The sequence below is a fragment of the Protopterus annectens genome, chromosome 6.part1, assembly GCF_019279795.1.
Source record: "Protopterus annectens isolate FY-2018-M chromosome 6.part1, PAN1.0, whole genome shotgun sequence".
Classification (NCBI taxonomy): domain Eukaryota; kingdom Metazoa; phylum Chordata; order Ceratodontiformes; family Protopteridae; genus Protopterus; species Protopterus annectens.
The window spans coordinates 113,928,728-113,952,124 of NC_056738.1; the positions used below are offsets into that span (position 1 = coordinate 113,928,728).

Below are 23,397 nucleotides of genomic sequence, written 5' to 3' on the forward strand. Positions count from 1 at the left end.
AAGAATTTACAATCGTATTTAGATATGTTACCAATTCATGTAATACCATACGAATTGCAGGAGTCATTACTGAGCACATTGTGGGTGCTGTGAAGAGCACTTTTGGCTAACGTCAAAGAGTGAAATAATACTAATTTCATGAACTTTAATCGTACTTTAACATAGAAATGGAGTCCATTCCCATCATGGTATTAGAAACCCAAAAGACTTGGAGAAATTAAAAATGGCAGATACCTTACTAAAAGGATACAGAGCCTAAACAATATGTCCTATGTGGACCAAATAAAAGCCCTGTCACTATACTCAGTATCCTACAGACTTCTAAGAGGTAATGAGTATCTGTTATTCAAGGTATCCACTGACCCAATACTGATGAGCCTACTACACGTTGAGAAGTCAAATGGCATCAGAAACATTTGGTCTAGGGATCTAAACCTCTTCTTCAACATCAACAGAATGGCTTGGAGATTCAGGTATATCTCATAGAGGATACCACTGCTCTGAAACAGACTTCCCATCCACATAAAACAAAGCTCACCCCTGTCCATATTAAAGTGCAACTTGGATCTATGGATGGGTAAAAGAAAATTTACTCCAGGATTGCCCCCTCTACTACTAACAGACATCTAAATCTTCTTCTTCTAAATACTTTATCCCAAGCATGGGATCCCTCAAATTATCTATGGTATGATCCCAATTATTCTTGTAAGGGTTAATATATAAAATTGCACCATGGAATGGATAAGGCCATTCTGACATCAACTGGGATAGGTTAATTTAAGCACCAAAAGGGAAATTGTCTAGGCTTAATATGCCCACAAGGGTAGCTAGTCTAGTACTTACCTATGAACGTACAAATCCAATTTTCGTGATAAAAATGAAGGTATGTTAATATGTAGAATGCCAGGTTTATAACATGCAAATGATGTTTCTATTAATTTCTACTCAAACAAAAGAAATGTGATACATTCAGTTTAAGCTCTCCAGTAAAGCATGAAGGACACTTACTAGTTTAAAACGGATACACATGGTATAAACCCCATTTTTTTACTTCTTTTTAAGTGTATTATTTGTACTTCACATCTTCATTATTCAGCAGTTCCGCATAACCTTAACTTTGACAGGTGTGCAAAAGAGGGAATTCCTGTTTCCACGGAGACGTGTTGGCCGCAGCCATTTTGCAGATGCCGGAATCAGAGATATTACTAACAGCTGTACTAAGGATGTGAGTAAAACGGCACGAGGAAGGGTGAAACAAACCGTGAATAGCGACCTTTATTACCTTTTATTGGTTCAACTACAGCAGGTAGTTAAAGAGTTCTGGCTGGCGGTGAGGAAAAACAGTGGTAAAGGAGCTGTCCTCGGTACTACGGCTCGTTTACACTTCATTTGACAGCAATAAAACAGTCCGATTCCTTAGATGGTACATACGAAACTATACTTGCAGTTACGTTTACAGCCATTTGTCTTCTCCTTTTTACCTGAAGTGTGGAGTGATTTTCTGAACCCATCCACTTGGTGACTTTTTTTCCGGTGTAGACAAAGCCTAATTTGACTCGCGCTGCTAAATCTTGTCTAAACGGTTTTTACAGGAGCGACTCGGGGCGAGCATAGGAAAGATTTAATCGCTGACTAAGGGTATTGGGAGTACTTCCTTTCAAAAGAAATTTAACTCACTCTTACTACAAAAAATGGTTGCTGCTCACACTTCTCATTCTTCCGCGTCTGCAGAATGGGTTGCTTGTATGGATAAAAGGTAAACGTACCTACATCTTTATCTTATATTTTGAAAATATGTTTACATTTGATTAGGGCACAGGGTCATGGAGACAGCGTTATGTAGTAGTGGTTAGTGAACACTGGCACTGTGCTTGCCCCTATCTTTTTTCTAGCAGAAGTGCCCAAAGGCACGTTATTTGAATTATCTACAGTTCAGTGAGTTGGGCTCTGTCAGTGCACATAAAAGGATTTTAACTGCCTATATTGAACCGTAATATTGTAAACTAGTAGTAATGTAATAAGTCAGTCCATGCCTCTTGTATAAATCAATTTTACCTATTGTATCAAATGGACAGCAACTGCGCTGCATCTTGTTTTACAACCAAACTCCACTGCAATGTTATATATTTGATCAAATGTTTTAAGTCGATGTTTTATGGCTATGTGTAATTTAAAAATGTCTGTTCAGGCCACACACGATTCACAGAAATGTGCTTCAAACAGCTTACACTGCCTTTCTGTATGGTTTAAGCGTTTGTGATGAACCAGTGTGGTATTTCTTCAGCACGAGGGCTGAAGGGCTGGAACACATGATTCTGGCAAGTACTAAAACGGATGTCGTACTGCATTTGGGTGCTGTTGATTTGAATTATAGTTGATGCTGATGGAACTGGAAGCATTAAATGTTAATGTACGTACTTGGTATTTGCTATTGGAATACATTGTCTCATCAGTAACTGCTTTTCTAATGTGGTTGTTTTTTTATATTCAATTATTGAATTTCAATAAGATTTATACTGGAAAGTAAAATGGAACATATAGAGCTATTTAGAAAGACGTGTATACATTAACTCATATTAGTCAAACATGAAAACTTACTTCCTTGGCATTTGTATGCTAACATGTTTTGCATTTACCATACTAGTTACCTAACGATGTGTAATTTGACTGTCAGAAAATGTTATAAACGAATTCCTCATCGTCCTTATATTCCAACCCCTTTCTAAAATGTCTTTAGAATCAGCCATTATACTATCTATCTACAAACATAAAAGCAACTAGCTCTAGTAGGTGTCAAAGAAAGAAAGAAAAAAAAAAAACAAACACAATTAACCCATTTCTTAAGCATGTATTGTTTTTTTCTCATGCATAAATGGCACAGGTGGATAGAAACAACAGAATGTGTCTACTTCAAATGAAACTCACAACACTGTGTAAGGTAATGTCACAGAATGTTTATTGAGCTTATAAAGCAATTTAACTTTCCAATTTTCATTAGTATGCACTCATTTCACAGGGGAAAAAAAGAGAGATGGTTGTGTACATATGTATGTGTTTCTGTGTATGTGTATGTGGGAGAGGGTTGATTGCTATCGATTTCATTTGTAATATTCATATACAAATGTAACATGCAGATATTTAGATTATTGAACAAGCAATCCTAAATTATATGTATGAAGTCTGGGACTGTTAGTGGCCAATAAAAGGTTTCAAGTATGTTTTTATTACTCATAACTGCCTATGCACCACTCATTCTTCTCAGTCTTGCACACTTTCAACTTATTTGCTGTTGGCTTCAAAAAAAATAAAGTTAATAGAATGCTGCACAGAAAATTGGCTGCAGAATCTATACATTTATATTCGGTTTCCCTGCTTTGCTTAAAAAATCTCCTCACTAAGGTGATGGGCTGCATGTTCAGCTGTTGGACACTAAACAGTTAAAACTAAAAGTTAAACACTTCTGATTTATTTACTCAGGGTAATTTCACTTTTAGGACACAGATGAATGTTTTGTTTTCTAAATTGTGATGAATTATTACTTTTCTGTTTTGATGTCATTAATATGAAATCATTGAAATGTAGTATTTATGAGATTTTAGACTTGTGTGGGGCAGCAATAGAGAAGTAATAGTTTTTTAAAGTATAGCTATATCTTTAGCTTTTGATTTACATTTAGGAATGGAATATAAGGTGACATAAACAAAATAAACAAATATAATGGTATGCAATATTGGATACTAGAATGGATGATAATGCTGAAGCAAGTTGGCAGATTAAAAAATTCCCCACTGAGTACTTTGTCAGAAGTGTTGGGAGATCTCATGGCTGTAACTAAAGAAATTATTATTTTAAGCTGAGGCAGAGCATCTGAATTGCCTAAACATAGTAAAACTTTATTAAGTTTAATGTTCTTGGCTGCCAAAAAAGCAATTACTAGAAAATGGAAATCAAAATCTAAACCCAAATATAACTGAAGTACCAGATGTTGTAAAGCAGATAAAATAAATGGAAGGTGGATCTTTAGAAAAGGTAAGGAGCAAATTACTTGTAAATAAATGGAATCTAAAAAAAACAATGCATTCAGAATAATGTTCAGGAGGAGGAGTGTGGGTTAAGGGAATGGTAGACTTGAGCAATGTATGTAATGTTGAAGTAAATGATAATTGTGAAAAAGAAAACATGTATATTGTATGAAAATAACAAAAAGTCACTATGGTTTGTTATCTGTTCCATTAATGTATGTGTACTAATGTCATTGTGTAAATTGTGATTTAATAAATAATAATAAAAAAGAATAAAACAAATCTGTTGATATGTTGGCCTTTACTATGATATTTACTGTGGTAACAAATGCAATTCATGTGGCTACTATTCGTTTAAAATGTAGAATAACTTCTTTGCTATATAAAGATTTTTAATGCACATCTTAGATGCAAGTCAAGAAACAAGTTCAATGGCATATGAGCATTTGCTTTTGAAAAATGCATTAAAATTATTCATTACCTGGCAAAAAGTAGCTATACAAATGAATGGCACTAAAATAATTTTTAGTGGAGAAAAGTGAAGTGAACAGTTGACAATTAAAATATAGAAGTTCAGTCAGGTAACCTTTTCTCAAGTAGTGCAATATGGCTTCCCTGTACCTTGTTAACTGCAAACTGGACTAGGTATTATCTGGCTGAATTTATCTTGCCAGTGTTGAACGTACTTCCTGATTGCTGTTTTCCATAGGAAATCAATACTAGAGCAGTTTCTAATCGTGTGCTGCCAGTGATTCATTTGTTCTCACAGACCTCTCCTTTCTTTGTTTCAGTGCAACAGTACAATATCCAGATTTATCTTTGGTATTTTAAAACATTTTATGATATGATACAGGAATCACAATGTATATGGCAAAAAGTGAGTGATTAATTTAAACCAAAATTAATTTCAGACAGGAAAATTGCCACATGTAATTCTAACATTTAATACCATGACATAAGACAGTCCGTAGAATTACACAGCATAAAAATGAAACTATATCCGTCTTATGTGCCAAATTTTAAGATAACATAAATCTTGTTTAAGTTCAGATGTTAAGTTGTCTATCTCGCCTTCATTCTTGCTGGATGGGTTCGGAGCTGACCTCGGCTCCGACTCGGCCACTCTAAAAGCTCGAGAGTTGGTTCCACCGGCTCGAGGCTCCCCTTATATCCCACAATGCTAGGCGTGAGTTACCTCAGATCTCGTTTGCCGCTACAGCGATCGAGGTGTTTGGTTTCTACCGGCTTCTTGGTGAGTTATTGTAGAGTAATTTTTAGTCTACTTAAACCCCTTTAGTTTAATTCTTAACAGTTATTTCCCTTAGTTTAGTGGATTTTGTCCCTTTTTCTCTTCTATTATCCCCTTTTTTCACAAAGAATTTATAAGTTCTTCCCTCGGGCCTTCGGGCTTTTTCCATCCCCTAGTGGTGTGTGTGTGTTTTTTCTCAGGAATTTAAAAACTTTGATAGTGAGTTTTAATTTTTGAGTTAAACTTGTATAGTGTGTAATCAGTGTGTTTGACTGTGTGTGTGTGGTTACACTTCTTTAATAATGTCTAAAGACTCAAAGGTCTCAGGCTTCAAGAAGTGTGACTCGTGCTGTCAGAAAATGTCTCTGACAGACGGTCACACTTCTTGTGTCTACTGCCTGGGACCTTTACACCTGCAGGACTCTTGTGCTGTATGCCATGGCTTCAGCCCCAGAGTCCTGCAGGAAAGAAAAAATAAACTTATTTTGAGAGGTTTACTTAAGCCTGAGGGTTTCCTTACTGTTCCTTCGGGAAAACCCTCCAAGGCTTCTAGGTCCTCGGCTCCAGCTTCTGAGCCGAGGCCTAAGGCTTCGAAACCTCCGTCTACATCGGCTCCGGCTGGAGCCGATGAGTCTCAGACTGCAGTTTCTGTGGTTTCCTCGGCTCCGGCTGGAGCCGAGGTATTGAAATTCCTTTGTCGGTTCCGACTAGACCTTCGGAACCGACATCTAGAAAGAGGTCCAGGTCACCGTCCCTTGGCTCCGTTCATTCGGCTCCAGCATCTCCCTTGCTGTCTGAATGGAGCCATAGATCTCACTCCTCTAGGTCATCGAGGCTTTCGGACCATGACCTTCAGAGGGTAGTGAGTCGACTTCTTAAGTCCGAGGCACTGGCCCAAATGCTTCAGAGCCCGACTCATCAGTCGATGCCTGACCCTGTCCCCCATTATGTTCCTCCTCCGACTCCGTTGAGCTCGGAGCCAGGGCGTTTCGGAACCGAGACTGTGGTAGCGTCGGAGCCGATACAGATGTCTTTGGCTCCATCGTCGGCTCCGATTTCTTCCTTAGAAGAATCTCGGCGCCGGACTTCCCTCGTCGGCTCCGAGGGGGTGAGTGGCATCGGACCCTTGTCCGACCCCGCTCTCCCTCTCGGAGCTTCGGCGCTGGTGAGTTCGGCTCCGACATCGGCCTCGGAGCCATCACTGTCGGTGCCGAGGGAGGTTCTTAGCTTTTCGGAGCGCGGACCTCTGGCTCTGCCTGACAGGGGTGCGTTCGAGGTCATGCGGAGTGTGTTGGAACCTGGTTCAACTCCACAGTCGGCTCCGTCCGCCCCTCCCTCTTCGGTGCCTCAGGTCAAGTCGACTCACTCCCTCATCCCAGACCGCAGAGAGCCAGCTCCTCAGGAATCCCCTGTGGGGATCTCATCCTCTTCCAAGGCCTCTCCTGATTTGGCAGAAGAGCCCCCTCGGAAGAGAAAGTGTAAGAGGAAACACATAGACTCACCTGAGTCCGTCACCTCTGACACAGATTTAGAGGATTCCGAGGGTTCCCCCCGTTCCCCTTCTGAAGATGTCTCATTTGCAGACATTCTAGAAATCCTCAAGCAGAGGGGAAATTGGCCAGCCCTCAACCCTTCGGAGGATGAATCTGTGTACCTTGAGGCGTTTGGCTCTCGCCCTTCCACCTCCTGGGTGTCTCCCCCCTTTGACCCCTCATGCAGGTGGTAGCAAAAAAGGCATGGACGGCTCCTGATTCAGTGGACCCCACTCCCAGGAGACCCTCAAAATTTATCACGGCACCAGCAGATAAACAGTTTCTGACAAAAGGAGTTTCTGTGGATGCTATGGTGGTTGCTGCTGCCACTAAGAAGGAACTAGCTGATCCTTCAGTGCCTGTCCATCCACCTAACAAGGAATCTAGGTCTATGGACAGGTACGGGAAGCGGATGTTCTCATCAGTGACCTTTGCAATGCGTTCGCTGAACTACCTATGCCATTTTACTCGTCTTCAAAGAGACCTGATCAAAGAAGCGAGTGATATGTTGAAGGATCCTACAGCTGCGGGTTTTCAAGACAAGATGAACACTCAGCTGGCTACCCTGAACTCCATAGCTAACTCCTCCATGCGCCTCCTTTCGTATGCGGCTGATGGAGCAAGCAGGGCCGCAGGAACAGGAGTGGCCTTACGTAGACATGCCTGGATGCGGTTATGCAAATTTGCGGACCCCTTTAAAACGTCGTTCACTAATTCCCCGTTTGATGGATCATCTCTTTTTGGTCCTCAAGTGAAAGAAACCTTGACTAGGTGCGAGACTGATGGCAAGACTCTTTCTGCCGTCGGAGTCCGTTTTTCTACTCCTTCTAGGCCTTACCCCAAAGGCCAGAAAAGTGGGAAAATGTGGTTCCGCAAACAATCTCAAGGGACTTCGCCTGACGCACAGAGTCGATTCCCTGCCAGAGGCAGAGGGGGGAACAACAATGGTAGACGTCGCCCCAGAGGCGGGGGGGTCCGCAGAACCAGGGCAATCGAGAAACTTTCTCCGATAAGCCCTTTCAGCATCCCTGAGGTGTTGCCTGACTGTCCACCTTCGGAGGCAGTCGGGGGAAGATTGTCACTGTACCCAGAAGCCTGGCTATCCCTAACTCGAGACAAGTGGGTACAGTCCATCATTTCCGAAGGCTATTCCATTCCCTTCGTTTGCATTCCAAACCGATCAAAAAAATCCCTTCCAGATGTTCCACCCACTCAAAGGGATCTTGCAGCTTTGGAAGTTTCAAAGCTGCTTGCAAAAAGAGCAATTCAACCAGTTCCAGCAGACCAGCAAGGATCCGGAATCTACTCCGGGTTCTTTTTAGTTCCAAAAAAAACAGGGGACTGGAGACCAATTTTGGATCTCAGTATCTTGAACAAGTCAGTCAAGAAAACACGATTTCGGATGGTCACTCTACAGTCCATCCTTCCCCTATTGGGAAGAAAAAACTGGATGTGCTCTATAGACCTTCAGGATGCGTACTATCATATAAAAATGAACAGACGCTCCAGAAGATTTCTCCGCTTCAGGCTGGGAACCAGTCATTTTCAATTCAGAGCCCTGCCCTTTGGACTCACCACTGCCCCCCGGGTGTTTACCAAATGCATGGCAGTGGTAGCTTCTCACCTGAGACGTCAAGGATTCCAGGTGTTTCCATATTTGGACGACTGGCTCCTCACAGCTCCCACCAAGCATCTTCTTCTAAGGGCCAGGGACTACACCTTTCGCACTTGTCAAAACTTAGGCATTTCAATAAATTGCGAAAAGTCTGTTTTGTCGCCTTGTCATGTTATTACCTTCATAGGCGCAATTCTAGACACAGTCAACATGTCTGCGAGGCTAACAGATCAGAGAATAACAGACATACAAAAACTGGTCTCGCTCATCTTCAGCAGCAACAGAGTCAAAGCCAGGTTAGTTCTGAAAGTATTGGGGATTATGGCGGCTGCCATACCTTTGCTTCCATTAGCCAGATTCCACATGAGAATCCTTCAATGGATGCTCTTCTCACAATGGTCATACCAGCAACTTCCGATGTCCCACACCATTATGATCACGCAAACATGCAGGAATCATCTTCTGTGGTGGATGTCTTCCCTCAGCTCTTCTTGGGAAGACCCTTTGTTCCTCCCCTCCGGTTGCTACTCTGACAACGGACGCCTCCCTGATCGGGTGGGGGCATTATCAGGGCAGAACTGTCCAGGGCACATGGCAACCAGACGAATGCCACTTGCACATAAATGTTCTAGAGATGAGAGCAGTGCTTTTAGCGTTGCAAGCCCTTCAAGACTCTCTTCCCTTGGGAACGATAGCAATCCAGACGGACAATATGTCTGTAGTGTGGTATATCAACAAACAAGGCGGAACCAGGTCCTACCCCTGTGTCGAGAAGCACTCAGACTGTGGCAATGGGCGATTTCTTCTCAGCGGTTTCTGATAGCAACGCACATCCCGGAAGTCCAATCAAATTGCGGACAAGTTGAGCAGAGCTATCCTCATGCCTCACGAGTGGTCTCTGAAAGACTCTGTTGTGAGAGAAATTTTTCTCAAGTGGGGTCAGCCTTGCTGCGACCTTTTGCTACTCCCCAAAACAGCAAGTGCAGAGATTATTTCACCCTATTCCCTTTACCAGGCCAGCCCAGCAGAGACGCTCTAGTCCAAGTTTGGCCCCGGGGACTTCTGTATGCATTTCCTCCCTTCCCACTAATCTCTCAAGTGATACAGAAAGCTATCGCTCAGAAGGCCTCGTTGATCCTCATTGCTCCTTACTGGCCTCGACAGGTTTGGTTCCCCTTTCTACATCTTTTTCTGTTGGAGCGACCTTGGCATCTGGACCTACTTCCAGATCTTTTGATCCATCAGTCGGGTCAGTTTCATCGCTCCCTTCCCTCTCTGAACCTCACTGCTTGGTTCCTCCAATTCCAACCTTAGCCAGGCTTCCTCAAATATCTCACTCTGTTCGAGATATTTTGATAGATTCTCATAAATCTTCCACCCGAAAGATTTATTCGAGTAAGTGGAAACGTTTCGCCTATTGGGCTCAAGGCAGGGACGTAGATCCTTTCACTGCTCCCATCCAAATGGTCCTTAATTTTCTAGCTGAACTCTTCCATGCAGGTTCATCTCCTTCGACTCTTAAAGTTCAATTGGCAGCTATTTCTAACTTTCATGTGGGCATTTCAGAGTCTGCCATAATGTCCCACAAGCTTTGCAAAGCCTTTTTGAAGGGAGTTTTTCTACTCAGACCTCCTATAAGAAATCCTCCTCCTCCTTGGGACCTAAATTTAATTCTTAGTTCTTTGATTCTTCCCCCTTTCGAACCTGCAGCCTCCTGTTCTTTAAAATTACTATCATGGAAGACTCTCTTTCTGGTAGCTATTACTTCAGCTAGAAGAGTTTCAGAACTTCATGCACTCAGCTGTCGACCTCATTATTTGGTTTTCCATAAGGACAGGGTATCTTTACGAACCAACCCGTCATTTTTACCTAAGATAGCCTCGGCGTCTAACCTAAATCAAAGCATTGACCTCCCTGTGTTTTTTCCAGAATATTCTAACAGGTCTGAACAAAAATTGCATTGGCTAGATGTTCATCGTCAGTTAAGGTACTATTTGGATAGAACCAAACAATTCAGAAAATCTGACCAGCTGTTTGTCTCTTATGCAGAAGGCAGAAAGGGACTTTCAGTTTCAAAGGTATCATTATCTAGATGGCTAACATCTCTGATTTCCCTTGTTTATGAAATTAGACACCAAAAGCTGCCTAGCAAGCCTAAAGCTCATTCCACCAGAGCTTTGGCTACTTCTATAGCCTTCCAAGACAGACTGCCTATTGGCACCATTTGTGCAGCGGCTACTTGGGCTACTCCTCACACTTTCATTTCTCATTATAAGTTGGATTTAGCTTCTAGGCATAGAGCTAACTTTGGTTCCACTGTTCTCAGGAGTCTGTTCCGTTAGGCCACCCGGGACAAGGTGCTAGGGACGCGGTCCCATCCAGCAAGAATGAAGGCGAGATAGACAACTTAACATATAGAAGTTATGTTCTTACCATAACGTTCCATGTTAGTTGTCTTCTTCTCGCCTTCTTCTTGCGTCCCACCCTCCATCCCCCTGGCCTGGACAGACCTAGAGGAGTTTTGATTGTGACCTCTCTTTCTACCACATCTTTACTTTAGGTATATGCTGCTGTGCATATTTTCCTGGATCAGGATGTAGGTCACCCTTCTCTTCTCCCTGGTTTATAGAGGTGGACTTTGTTTATAGTTATTCTGTTACTATTATAAGCTGGGCCTAGCTTACAAATGAGATCTGAGGTAACTCACGCCTAGCATTGTGGGATATAAGGGGAGCCTCGAGCCGGTGGAACCAACTCTCGAGCTTTTAGAGTGGCAGTCGGGCCGAGGTCGGCTCCGAACCCATCCAGCAAGAAGAAGGCGAGAAGAAGACAACTAACATGGAACGTTATGGTAAGAACATAACTTCTATTTTAACCTACTTTCTAGCATGCTGTTATTTCTTGACAGTGTATGAGATGTATGCTGAGGGATTTGACTTCTGCAGATGTCTCTTCAGTCCTCTTCTCTTTTTTCTGATGTAGCATTTGTATTGTTTGACTTTTAAATTATGACCTTCCATACATACAGTCTTGTATACAGTTTGTTGTCACACTGAAATCCACTGCCAATATTTCTGTATCTTATTGCAAAGCATTCATTCATATTACCCATTGATATCTAGAAGGAAACTGAGATTGCCCAAACTGGGCCATATATGCACCCTAATTTCCATCTTCTCCTGTGTATTTCTACCCAGACAATGTCTCATATACGTAAATCATTGTCCTTAGTGAACTTCACTAATTGGCACAAAACTGTAGTAATCAAGTACAATACCATAAAAGCTCTTCTGCTTTTTTTTTTACTAAGTTGCATAATCTTTCCACATTTCAAGATTTAAAAATTAGGATCCCCCCTTTTTCTTTTTCTTCCGTTTTTCTAGCTTCTGTTCAGCAAGGCTAAGTCTGAATAGATGTTTGGACTAGTGGGTCTACATCCAGCCATCAAAGACATAAGTAGTTCTCAAAACATATAGTATCTGAGACCGACATGGTTCTGTTGCTACACTCCAACATTTCTTCATTTAACTCGCTGCATCTCTTCCCCCTTAATCCCTTTAAAGTCTCTCATCTATAAGTCTGAATCAAGTCTTCCTTTCTTCATTCCTACAGCTCTAGGACTTTTTGAATTTGCTTGTTATCCTCCCTTAACTTTCATTTACTCTTTACCTCTACCGTCTCTCTTAATCACCTTTCGGCAATGCCTTCATCTTCTTGCCTGTGATGCAAAGTCTCAGAAATGAAAAAAAAACAGACAAACAAACATCAAACAAACTACAGGAACTAGAAAAGAACAGTGAATATTGACTGCTAGTGTTCTTCTTTAAAGTGATATTAAAGTCATATTTTTGTATCTCCCTGAATGTGGAGGGGGGGGGGCTGCACCTCAGATATCCCTGCTACTTTTATATACTACACCAAGATCACTATATCTTGGATAAAAATAAATGCTCTGAGACATGGCAAGGAGCTACTATGTCTAAATCCCCATCATGCTCTTCATAGTTAACTCTCAAAAATGTAATTCCCTCCATTTTTTTCTTATGGAATGTACATATTTACATATACTACACATTGTCACCTGCATAAATTCTGTACCAGTAGTTTTAATCACATATAAACAATCCTTTCAACCTAGGTACCCACATCTTGTTTACCACTGTATACTACCTGGTCTATTTAGTCATAGCAATGGGAGGAAATAGATCCTTCCACTTTCCCCTAAATTAATGTGTATTCAACAGCAAGGCCAAATGGATACCTTTACCTTGGTACAGCCTCAAACTGCCCTGGCTAGTCTTATTTTACTGAAGTTGCCATATCCCCTTCAGTTCATTTCCAAGTGCTTCAAATCCATTATTCACCCAAACTGCAAGAATGAGCCAACAGCATTATGATGTTATTTCGCTACACTTCATAATATATTTTCCATAGATGCTTCCGCCATAAAAGGGCTAGAAACCAAACTTAGACAACATATATAGGTATGTATATATACATACATGCGTGCACACATATTCGCCTATACATAAGCAGTTATGTGTATACAACCCCTTTGCAATCCAGCTGTGTTAGTCCATGAGTTTAAGGTCTTTTCAGATTTTTCTCTGTGCAACTGGAAAGACAGCAACAATAACAGATAAGTAGACATTTCACTGGTACTGTTTCACTGTATTTTTTTTTTGAACAGTACCTTCCATCTTAATGCATATTTCTGTGTTCTTCCCCACTCTGGATGTACTATAACCTTTGATTTATTGTTAGTTATTCAAAGCATTAGAGTAGTACAGGTAGTCTGAGTATCATCCAAAAGTAATGTGAGCATATTTAAGACTTTATTCTTTGCTAGAAACTAGACTGTTTATAAATATATTTTTATGAAAATTAACTGAAAGTAAACCTGAGTAATGATAGAAAATGTCTGGAAGACTGAGAGTCTTATAACCATATAAACACTGCTGGTTCTTAAATAATTATGAATGTTATAACTATTTAGCACTCTTGCACAGTTGCAATGGTTGTAGAGCAACTTGTTGAAAAAATATACAGTGCATTGTAAATTGTATTCTGTAACCTTGTAGAAACTGTTGTTTGGTTAGCTGCCTACCCTAGGGATCTTGCAGTGTCAGACTAATTCCTTCCTTGAGAGCCTTTTTGTACTGTCTGCTATATGGACTGCAAACTCTGATATCATTTTAAGCAGCATGGTCAGCAACTCTGTTATCCTACATCTTCTTTTGGTGACATCCCTGCTGGGTCCTTATACTTAATATTACAGCACATGCTGTGTCCTGCTTACAGAGTTTCACTAGCCTCACACTTTGTTCTTTTTCAGTATGGTATGGTTTATGTCTTGTTCCTGCAGCGTGTCTGCTCCCTCACTCTGTGTCACTTATTTCTATGTAATTTTTGTTGCCCCGGCATGAACACTGATTTTTAAAATGCCAGCAAACACTATAATTACAAGACCATCAATTTAGTGAACTTCACTTAAGGGTTTTCATTCATTTTATTATGTGAACTTCATCAGAACTAAAAACACATAAAACGTGATTTAAATATACAGCAGACAATCACATGATCAGAACCAACTAACAGAGTAAATATATAATTTCCTTCAGTATTTTAAAAGACATTTAACATATACACTCCAAATAAACCTAAAAGAACAGTGGCAGAAAAAAAATCATCTTTTATTTATGTAACTTTTATACATTTTTAGTTCTGATAAGTCTTGTACTTGATAGTTTTGTACTTGATGTATCTGCTGGTGTTTTCCTTTGGATTTGTGGCTATTTTTTATGCTGGCTTGTCTGTGTTTTTCTTTCTGGTGATTACCTAGTATTATCACCTTTCAGAGATCTATTCACCCTCTTTTAGTTGGCACAAAAGTTCTGAAGGGCTTGATACACAGTCCACTAATTTTCTACAGCTCTACTTTAGCTGTCAATGATTTGGGCACAGGGAAGGTGCTCTTAAACTTTGGAAGCTAGCAGATTGTTAAATCTTATGCTGGATACAAGGCTACTGCAGCAATGATCTATTCAAAATTCTTCTGTTATGGTGAGTTTACTTACATAACTGTTCTTTGTCCATTATTACCTTGATATTTTTTTGTGCTGATTCATTCTTGTTGTTATTCTATTGTTATGAATAATTCATTAAGTAACAGTGTAATATTTTCATGTGCTTGCTTCTGACCTAGTGGCTGATCAGTCCATCATCATTGTTATCAGTCATTAAATAAATAGATAAACAAATAAGTAAATAAATGAGACAGAAACTAGTAAATAAATAAATATCACATGCAACAGCTTGTGCAGTACAGTACAATGTAGCAGTGGGAAGTATTCAAAAATATAGTTTTCAAAGAAACAACTTCTGATTATAATTCATTGTAAAAAGTATATAGCAAGTACTGCAACTATTAAAACTTTGTTCAGCAAGCCAAAGCAAATGTGGCTACACTGAGTAGTAGCCAACCATCACATTATTCATAAGTGTACTCAAGAAGTTTGAAATATTCAAATATTCTGTAACAGAAGAGAAATGTTAAAATGTTTAGGTTTCATTAACAAAATTAATCATGTCAACAAAACTTCAGTGGCTCCCAATATTTCTTCTATAAATGATTTCATTTTTTTTTATTTTCCTGATCCTGAAGTAATGCACAAAGCAATGAATATGCACACTTTTGGTCAGGAACTTGATTTCAGATAGCTAAAGTTAGTTTCCTTTTTCAATGTGTAAAATATTTAACTGAGAAGTTAGTCTGAGATTAAAGATATTGAAAACCTTTTCATGTTTTATTGACCAGGCTAGTCACATTAAGCCTATGGCCTGTTTTCCAGGGAGACCCAAGGTAGTATTCATACACATATGGAATAATTTAACTAGGAGACCATGGACATTTCCCTACTCAAGTAACACTAGACATAAGACAGCAGTACAAAGGAGAGAATATGTTATATGATTAGAGAAAGAGGAGTATGTAGGAAATAGTACAGAGTGAAGGAGCTGTTATTACTGAGAGTATCTTACTTAATGATGTTCTATCACAGTTGGCAAAGGTGTCAGATAAAGAGCCTGAATCCTTATGCTCAGAATTAATGGCCCATGTGGCACATGAAGACATGAATTCTATGGAAGATGAAAAGCCACATATAGAGATTTCTGTGAGTAACGGCCCTGATTAAGGTAAATGAGAACAAAGTAGGCAAGAATGCAGGGGATTCACCAAAGCAAAATTTGGTAGAGATGTGAAGAGTTATGTTGAGGCTGCTGAAAGATTCTTGATAAATATAATGTCATTATAAGGAAAAATGAGCTGAGGTTTCATTTAATATGTGACTGATAGACCCCCCCCTTAGACAGATATTTTTGAAAGGACATTGTCTTCAGTATGTATTCTATAGCTATTTGACCTGAACACATGAGGACACATTCATTTTGGTATATAAGTTATTTTGGATTTATGTTTTTAATCAGCTACATATGTGGGTCCATTCTTGCACATTATGGATAGAAAAGGCTGATTCTCAACCTTGGGATGTTTTTGACTGTTTCAGTTTGTGTGAAAACAATTGGAAAGTGGTTAGCATTTTTATGCAGAAATACTGCACTTCTTGAGGATGACATATTTTATTAAAAATTAAGTAAAACACAGGTCTGTAAAGCAACTACAATTAAAATAAGATATGGAGCTGCTGTAAAAAAAACTTTTCAACTGAAATATGATATGGAATGAGGACAGACAAGCATGAAATTGTCTTGTAGCTTCTCAAATCTAAATGAGTTCATATTGATAATGTTTTGTGCTTAACCAGGAAAGAGAAAAGTGTATTATTTGCTATGCTGAAAAAGAAAATTCTGAGTGAATTGGGACCATACCTCTCAATTTCTTTGCTGATGACAGCTGGACAAAGGCAAACATAATGGGGAGACAAAAGGCTGAAATCAGGGTAATTTTTAAAAAAATATTACTATAATTCACTTAAAATGTTAATAGAACAGCAGGTTTTGCATCAATGTGCAGTGTCAGAACAATAAGAAGTATGACGCTTTAATGTATGGCATTATTGACTGACTTATCCTTAGTAATTTACATATATATATATATATATATATATATATATATATATATTAATGGATACATACACACACTCACAGACACACACATACAGTGGATATAATAAGTTTACACACCTCTGCCAAAATGCCAGATTTTTGCGATATAAAAAATGAGACCTCAATAAATCATTTCAAAACTTTTTTCCACCTTTAATGTGACTTATTACCTGTACAATTTAATTGAAAAAGCAAACAAATCTGTTAGGGGAAAAAGTATAAAACATAAATGTACAATAAACTGGTTGCATAAGTGTGCACACCCTTAAACTAATACTTTGTTGAAGCACCTTTTGATTTAATTACAACATTCAGTCTTCTTAGGTGCACACCTGCCATCAATTAAAGAGACTCTGATTAACCCGAAATAAAGTTCAGCTATACTAGTAGGATTTTCCTGACATTTACTCAATTGCCTGCTACAGCAAAAGCAATGGTTTGCAGAGAGCTTACAAAGCATCAAAGGGATCTCATTGTTGAAAGATATCAGTCAGGAGAAGGGTACAAACAAATTTCCACAGCATTGGATATACCATGGAACACAGTGAAGACAGTCATCAAAAAGCAGAGAAAATATGGGACAACAGTGACGTTGCAAAGAACTGGACGTCCCTCCAAAATTGATGAAAAGACAAGACAAAAACTGGCCAGGGAGGCTGCCAAGAGACCTACAGCAACACAGAAGGAGCTACAGGAATTTCTTGCAAGTACTGGTTATGTACTACATGTGACAACAATCTCCCATATTCTCCATATGTCTGGGCTATGGGGTAGGGTTACAAGGCAAAAGCTTTTTCTTGCACAGGAAAACATCTAGGCTCAGCTAAAATTTGCAAAACAATACATCAAGTCTCTCAAAAGCATGTGGAAAAATGTGTTATGATCTGATGAGACCAAGGTTGAACTTTTTGGCCACAATTCCAAAAGGTACGTTTGGCGCAAAAACAACACTTTGCATCACCAAAAGAACACCATCCCAATGGTGAAGCATGGTGGTGGCAGTATCATGCTTTGGGGTTGCATTTCTTCAGCTGGAACTGGGGCTTTAGTCAAGGTGGAAGGAATTATGAACATTTTCAAATACCAGTCACTTTTGGTCCCAAACCTTCAGGCATCTGCTAGAAAGCTGAAGATGAAGAGGAATTTCACCTTTCAACATGACAATGTCCCCAAGCATGCATCCAGATTAACAAAAGAATGGTTTCACCAGAAGAAAATTAAAGTTTTGGAATGGCCCAGCCAGGGCCCAGACCTAAATCCAATAGAAAATTTGTGGGGTAACCTGAAAAGTGCACAAGAGATGCCCTTGCAATCTGACACATTTGGAGTGCTTTTGTAAGGAATAATAGGCAAATATTGCCAAGTCAAGATGTGCCATGCTGATTGACTCCTACCCAAGAAGACCGAATGTTGTTATTAAATCAAAAGGTGCTTCAACAAAGTATTAGTTTAAGGGTTTGCACACTTATGCAACCAGCTTATTGTACATTTTTTATTTTCTATATTTTATATTTTTCCCTCTATCAGATTTGTTTGTTTTTTTAATTGAATTGTACATGTTCTAGGTCACATTAAAGGTGGGAAAAGTTTTGAAATGATTTATTGTGGTCTCATTTTCTTATATTACAAAAGCCTGGCATTTTAACAGGGGTGTCTAAACTTTTTATATCCAGTGTGTGTGTGTGTGTGTGTGTGTGTGTGTGTGTGTGTGTGTGTGTGTGTGTGTGTGTGTGTGTGTATTTGTATATATGAAAGGGAAAAATATGAGACATCAGGAACATCCTGTAAAATTAGGGACATTTGAGAGGTATGACTGGGATATATTCAGAAGTTATGTCCTAAATGGAGTAAGTATGATCTATTATAGCAATAACCCATGGCTGGGTGTAGGTAATGCTGAATTTACCTACAGTTGGTGTGGCTTGGACATGATGGCAAAGCCCAAGTGACCAAGAAAAGCCATCAATGGTTACATCCAGCATTACCCACAGCCAGCCATGGGTTATTGCTATTATACAATGATATTATTTAAGAAAAAGGTTACTTACTTTTCTTAAATAATGTATTTGTATAATGGCGCTGCGGTGTTCTTGTGCTTTTTTCCAGCATCATGATATGGAATGAGCACCGATGTACAGTGCATGCATATTGGACTTACTTTCCCATGCTTACGCAGTATATCAGTGCTTTGGAAAGGAAACAACAGAGAATGTTGCTTTTTTTATTTATTTATTTAAATTTGAAATCTGGTAAATTTAGAGCTATGAGAGATACATGGTAGAAATACAATGAAAAATTAGGTATTTTTTTAGTTTTTCATAAAGTACCTGATCTTCCTTGTATTTCTGCCTTGTTTCTCTCATACCTCTAAACTCTGCAGATTTCAAATTTCATACTTCTCAACCTGTTAGCTCAAGAAAACTGGAACGATGTAGCATATAGTAATAAAAGAAAGTCCTAGTGACCAGACTTTTTTTCATTGGTATATGCTGTATTTTACAATGGGCATGTTGCTTGGGCTGACCAATCAACATGTACATTTTTGAATGCTAATTGCCAGTCATTGTATAATAGGGAAGATGTTACAAAATGTGCTATGGAGGGACATTTTTTTTTTGCCTGTTTGCACTATATTAGTACAAAATATGAACAGGAAAAAAGAACTAATATTAAGAAATCTAATATAACCATATTTGCAAATGGGAGAGTGGGTACAGATGACTTATCTGATTATGTGGACCAAAAGTATAATGTCGTTAAACATAAAGAGAAAAAATGTAAATCAGGGTATATAGGTTTCTTCTTTAAATACATTTATTACTTGAGTTTAAGAGAGCTGATTTTGAAACTGGGTGAAGAGAACAACAAATTTGGGGATAGGCTAACAAGGAATACTGGCACATAACTAAGAGGACAAAGAAAGAATTGTCTAAGAACAGTTATACTATTGTCACATCAACATTCATTTTAATGGGGAATGGAGTCTGAATGGCTATCTGAAGGCAGCACATTTTTAGAGCTCCATAAACTAGTATCAAATTCAGGAAATTTCACTATTTTTTTCTAACAAAACTATTATAAATATTTAGTTAATAGTCTAAAATAACTACAAATTTTGGTGGATTTTTGCAAGAAATTTCCTGTCAAAATACTCAGGAATCTTTTCACAGCAACTGAAGAGATGAGTAGCCAGAAGAATTCTCATGCTGAACTGACACTAAAAAAGGAACTGCAAATGGTGACTACCGCACTACAAGAACTATCTATAAAAATGGATGAGTTCAAGGTCAATCTACAAAATGTAAAAGAGAATTCTCAGAAACAAACAGAAGTCTTTAAAGAAATGCTCCAACAGCACCAGTCAATAATAATAACCATTGAAATATCTTTATCAGACATTGATGGAAGACTTAAGGAAGAGGAGACACAAACAGTCTTTCTCCTGAAACAAAATACCTGGCTGTCCAACAAAGTAGATGAATTAGAGAATAGGGAGAGAAGATAAATATCAGGATATTTAGTCTACCTGAGAATACAGAGGGAAAGGACATGATTTCTTTCCTAAATACATGGATACCAGAGGTTCTAAATCTTAAAGAAGGCTTTTCATATGGCATATAAAGGGCACATCGTGCTTTGGTAAATAAAATATTAGCATCATCTTCTTCTTCTACATCTGTGCCACCAAGATCAATCATAATACATTTTTTATCCTTTATGGACAAAGAACTGGTGTTAAAAACAGCATGGAAGAAAAGTCCTATAAAATATAACCAACATCTAATAAGATTTGAAAATAACTACTCCACTAAAGTACTGGAACAAAGAAAAAATGGTATGGCCACTAATAAAAATTCTAAAACAAAATAATATTAAAGCCCAGATAGCCTTTCCTGCAAAGATAAGGATACAGCATCAAAGTGAAATGAGAAGCTTTAACACTCTAGAAGAAGCCTTTCAATTTATCAAAAATAATAACATCATAACCATCCCAGAAGAAATGGAATGGTCATCCCCATGTCTGATAAAAATACCTGGACTGCTGTTAAAAAGAAGAAACAGAAAACTGAAACTAAATTACCTACTTCTGTGAAATCTCTCAAAGTTATCAACAGAAACCTAACAACTAAAAACCCTTTAAATGGACTTAATGTGTTCAAATGGACTTAATGTGTTTTATAACATTTAATTGCACACATATAAATACTACTTGAGAAAAAAGGACAAAGGTATATTCTTATATTACCTTATACTAATTTATAATTCTAAGTTGTTTCCTATCTAAAACTATCAATTGTAAAATTTCTTCCCTTTCATCAGGGCATATGTCTCTTAATATTTCTGTACAAGTAGTTGTCAGCTTATTTATCTATTATTTGGCTTACTTTTCTGCCTGTCTATAAATATATATTAGCTGTAAGTGTAACTTATAGTCGAGTTTGGGCTGGTATTGCTTCAACTGAGAGTTCTATGGTATGTATATGTGGTGTTTGATTTGATGATTTATACTTATTTGTTTACATAGTACATATAATTTGAGTGCTAATAATAAATAATTGATGTATCCTTGCTTTGTATTGATCTAAGTGGTGGCTGAAATTTCCCTTGGAAGCATTGTTGAGGTGCATGGATATGACAATGTATTTTGGTCATTGCTATCGTTGAATGTCCGCTTACTTTAGAAACATTTCTCCTTGAAGTAAATGTGAACAGTGCTGTGAGAACTATTGTATTGCTAGACTAGAGAGGGTGGGACACTGCATGGCTTGAGTGGAGTTTTGTGAGATGTGAGGTATGAAAGGAAAGTCACTTTTGCAACTAGTAACATAATCTTGAAATGACAAGCTCGCATCTTTGATTGTGTTCACGGATGAGAGATCCCCGATAATGTTTGATAAATGGGCTTATATGGGGCTTTGGGTTCCCGGGTAGTACTGAGGAATGTAGATGAAATCCCCTGGATGATATATTGATAAAAAAAGTCTGGTATATAGCGAAATATATACAATAAAATGCACTGAACTGTGGTTTGTCGAGCACTTGTGGAGGAATGTTTAATGGACGAAAAGGCACAGCTGTAAAACAACGGGATGTGTATGTGTGGAGAAGTGAATGAGGAGAGATTTGGAGGCTTGGTGTATAGATTCGTTGTTTGATGGATGGAAGTACTTGAGTCTGCTGGTTCCTAAAGTCTGGACGAGACATTGGTGTGTGCAATGAATTGTGTAAAGGCTCACAAAAAGTACTCATGAAGCTTATTAACATAAAAGTTAGCTTTCCTTACAGTAAACCATTTGAGTGGGGAAATCAGCTCACGAGAAGTTAAGAAAATGATTTTAAAATCTCTAACTCTCACGAGCTATGTATTCAGTTAACTATGTAACTGAGTTGATGAATATTTACTGTAGTTATGGTTACATGCGAGAGTTGATGTGACTGGTTACCAATATGCGCACTCTTTAAAGAAACATGAACACATATTATAACTTAAGCAGAGTGAACAGCTTTTATGATTTTAACTAATATTTGGAAACTCAAAAATAATACAGTTTATCTGAAATATTCAATAAAGTAAAACATAAACCAATTTATGTACACAGTGTACTAGGGAAGCATAAGACTCTGATATGTAAAAGGATTTGCCTAAAGTTGTGAGATAATAACTTGAGCTCTTAATTATGCCTCTATTATGTGACCTGAGCTCAGAATATGACAGAGTGACAACTTCAATTTTGGATACTAGGTACCAGTTAACATTTATGTTAATGAGAGAAACGATCTTAAAAAGAAACCATTTCTACTCTTTGTAGTAGGCAGGCATTAGGATTATTGTAAAAATAAGTCATGCTCAATTATAGGTTCATAGGTTCATAGGTTCATCCCATCCATTGGTCAAGATTTCTCTTGAACAAGGCCAGCGAGGTGCTCTGCCTCACATGTGGATTTTGTTTTTTCACAGCATAGGGAGTCTTTGGGTGAAATCTATTTGTGGCTCTGATGGATCTAGATTTTTGAGGTGAGCATATTCATCAAATCTGGGTTTGTGTGGCCTCTCCAGCTGCTGCAAGTGTCGGGTCAGATACATTCAGACTACTATCAACCTGGGTCCCCAGGTCCCTGATAACTTCTTCTGTGCTCAGTGGATTGCCACATCTGCAAACTTTGTCAGCCATAACCTTCATCAATGGTTTGATTAAACAGCTGTCCTAGCTGTGGGTTTAATCAGGTCCCATGTATGCTGTGTTTTTTGCTTTGGAGAGAGCAGTTCTCACTTGGTATACTGTATTTTCTGATGTTATGCTGAGATGGAAACACTGCTTGGAGCATGTAAAACTTTTACTGTGTTGGAGGGTTAGCTACTTATAAGGCCTTTCTGAAGATCGCTATATTATGAATTAGTTGACAGTACATAAGCTAACCAATTTAACAAAGGCTTTCACACTGAATTCATGGGAGGTCTTGCCAGGATAATTCAAAACATTTTAGAAGATATATACTCCAAAATGTAGCTTCGTAGCATTGTGGCTTGTGACTGTTAAAAGACAAATGAATTTGAGAAACGTGAATAACATAACTGTACAATGTTAGAAACTTGCCATAAAGTAGAATGACAGGAAAATGAGATTTAATATATTGTGTTCCATGGTAATACTCTTTGAACTACAGTGTTGAGAGTTGTAGGGTTGCAAATTTTGTGATTATGAGATCTAAGTTCAGACCTTTAGTGATACATTAGATTGAGAATGATTTAAATGAAGGATTGTTCAATGTAGTTCAATGTTAATTTTCTTTTTAGAAGTTAAATCATTAATTAGTTTTTTCAAGTCTGACATATTTCTAGCAATTACGTTA

At 38.5% G+C, this 23,397-nt stretch overlaps 1 protein-coding gene across 1 annotated transcript in view; it reads left to right on the forward strand.

The window, feature by feature from the left end:
• The first annotated feature begins 1,021 nt into the window (after positions 1–1,021).
• Positions 1,022–23,397, forward strand: part of LOC122805261 (rap guanine nucleotide exchange factor 4-like) — a 2,335,347-nt gene continuing 2,312,971 nt past the window's right edge. Inside the window, exon 1 of the mRNA XM_044075349.1 lies at positions 1,022–1,756. Coding sequence (XP_043931284.1) covers positions 1,692–1,756 — 65 coding nt within the window. The 5' untranslated portion in view covers positions 1,022–1,691. The remainder of the gene's footprint in view (positions 1,757–23,397) is intronic.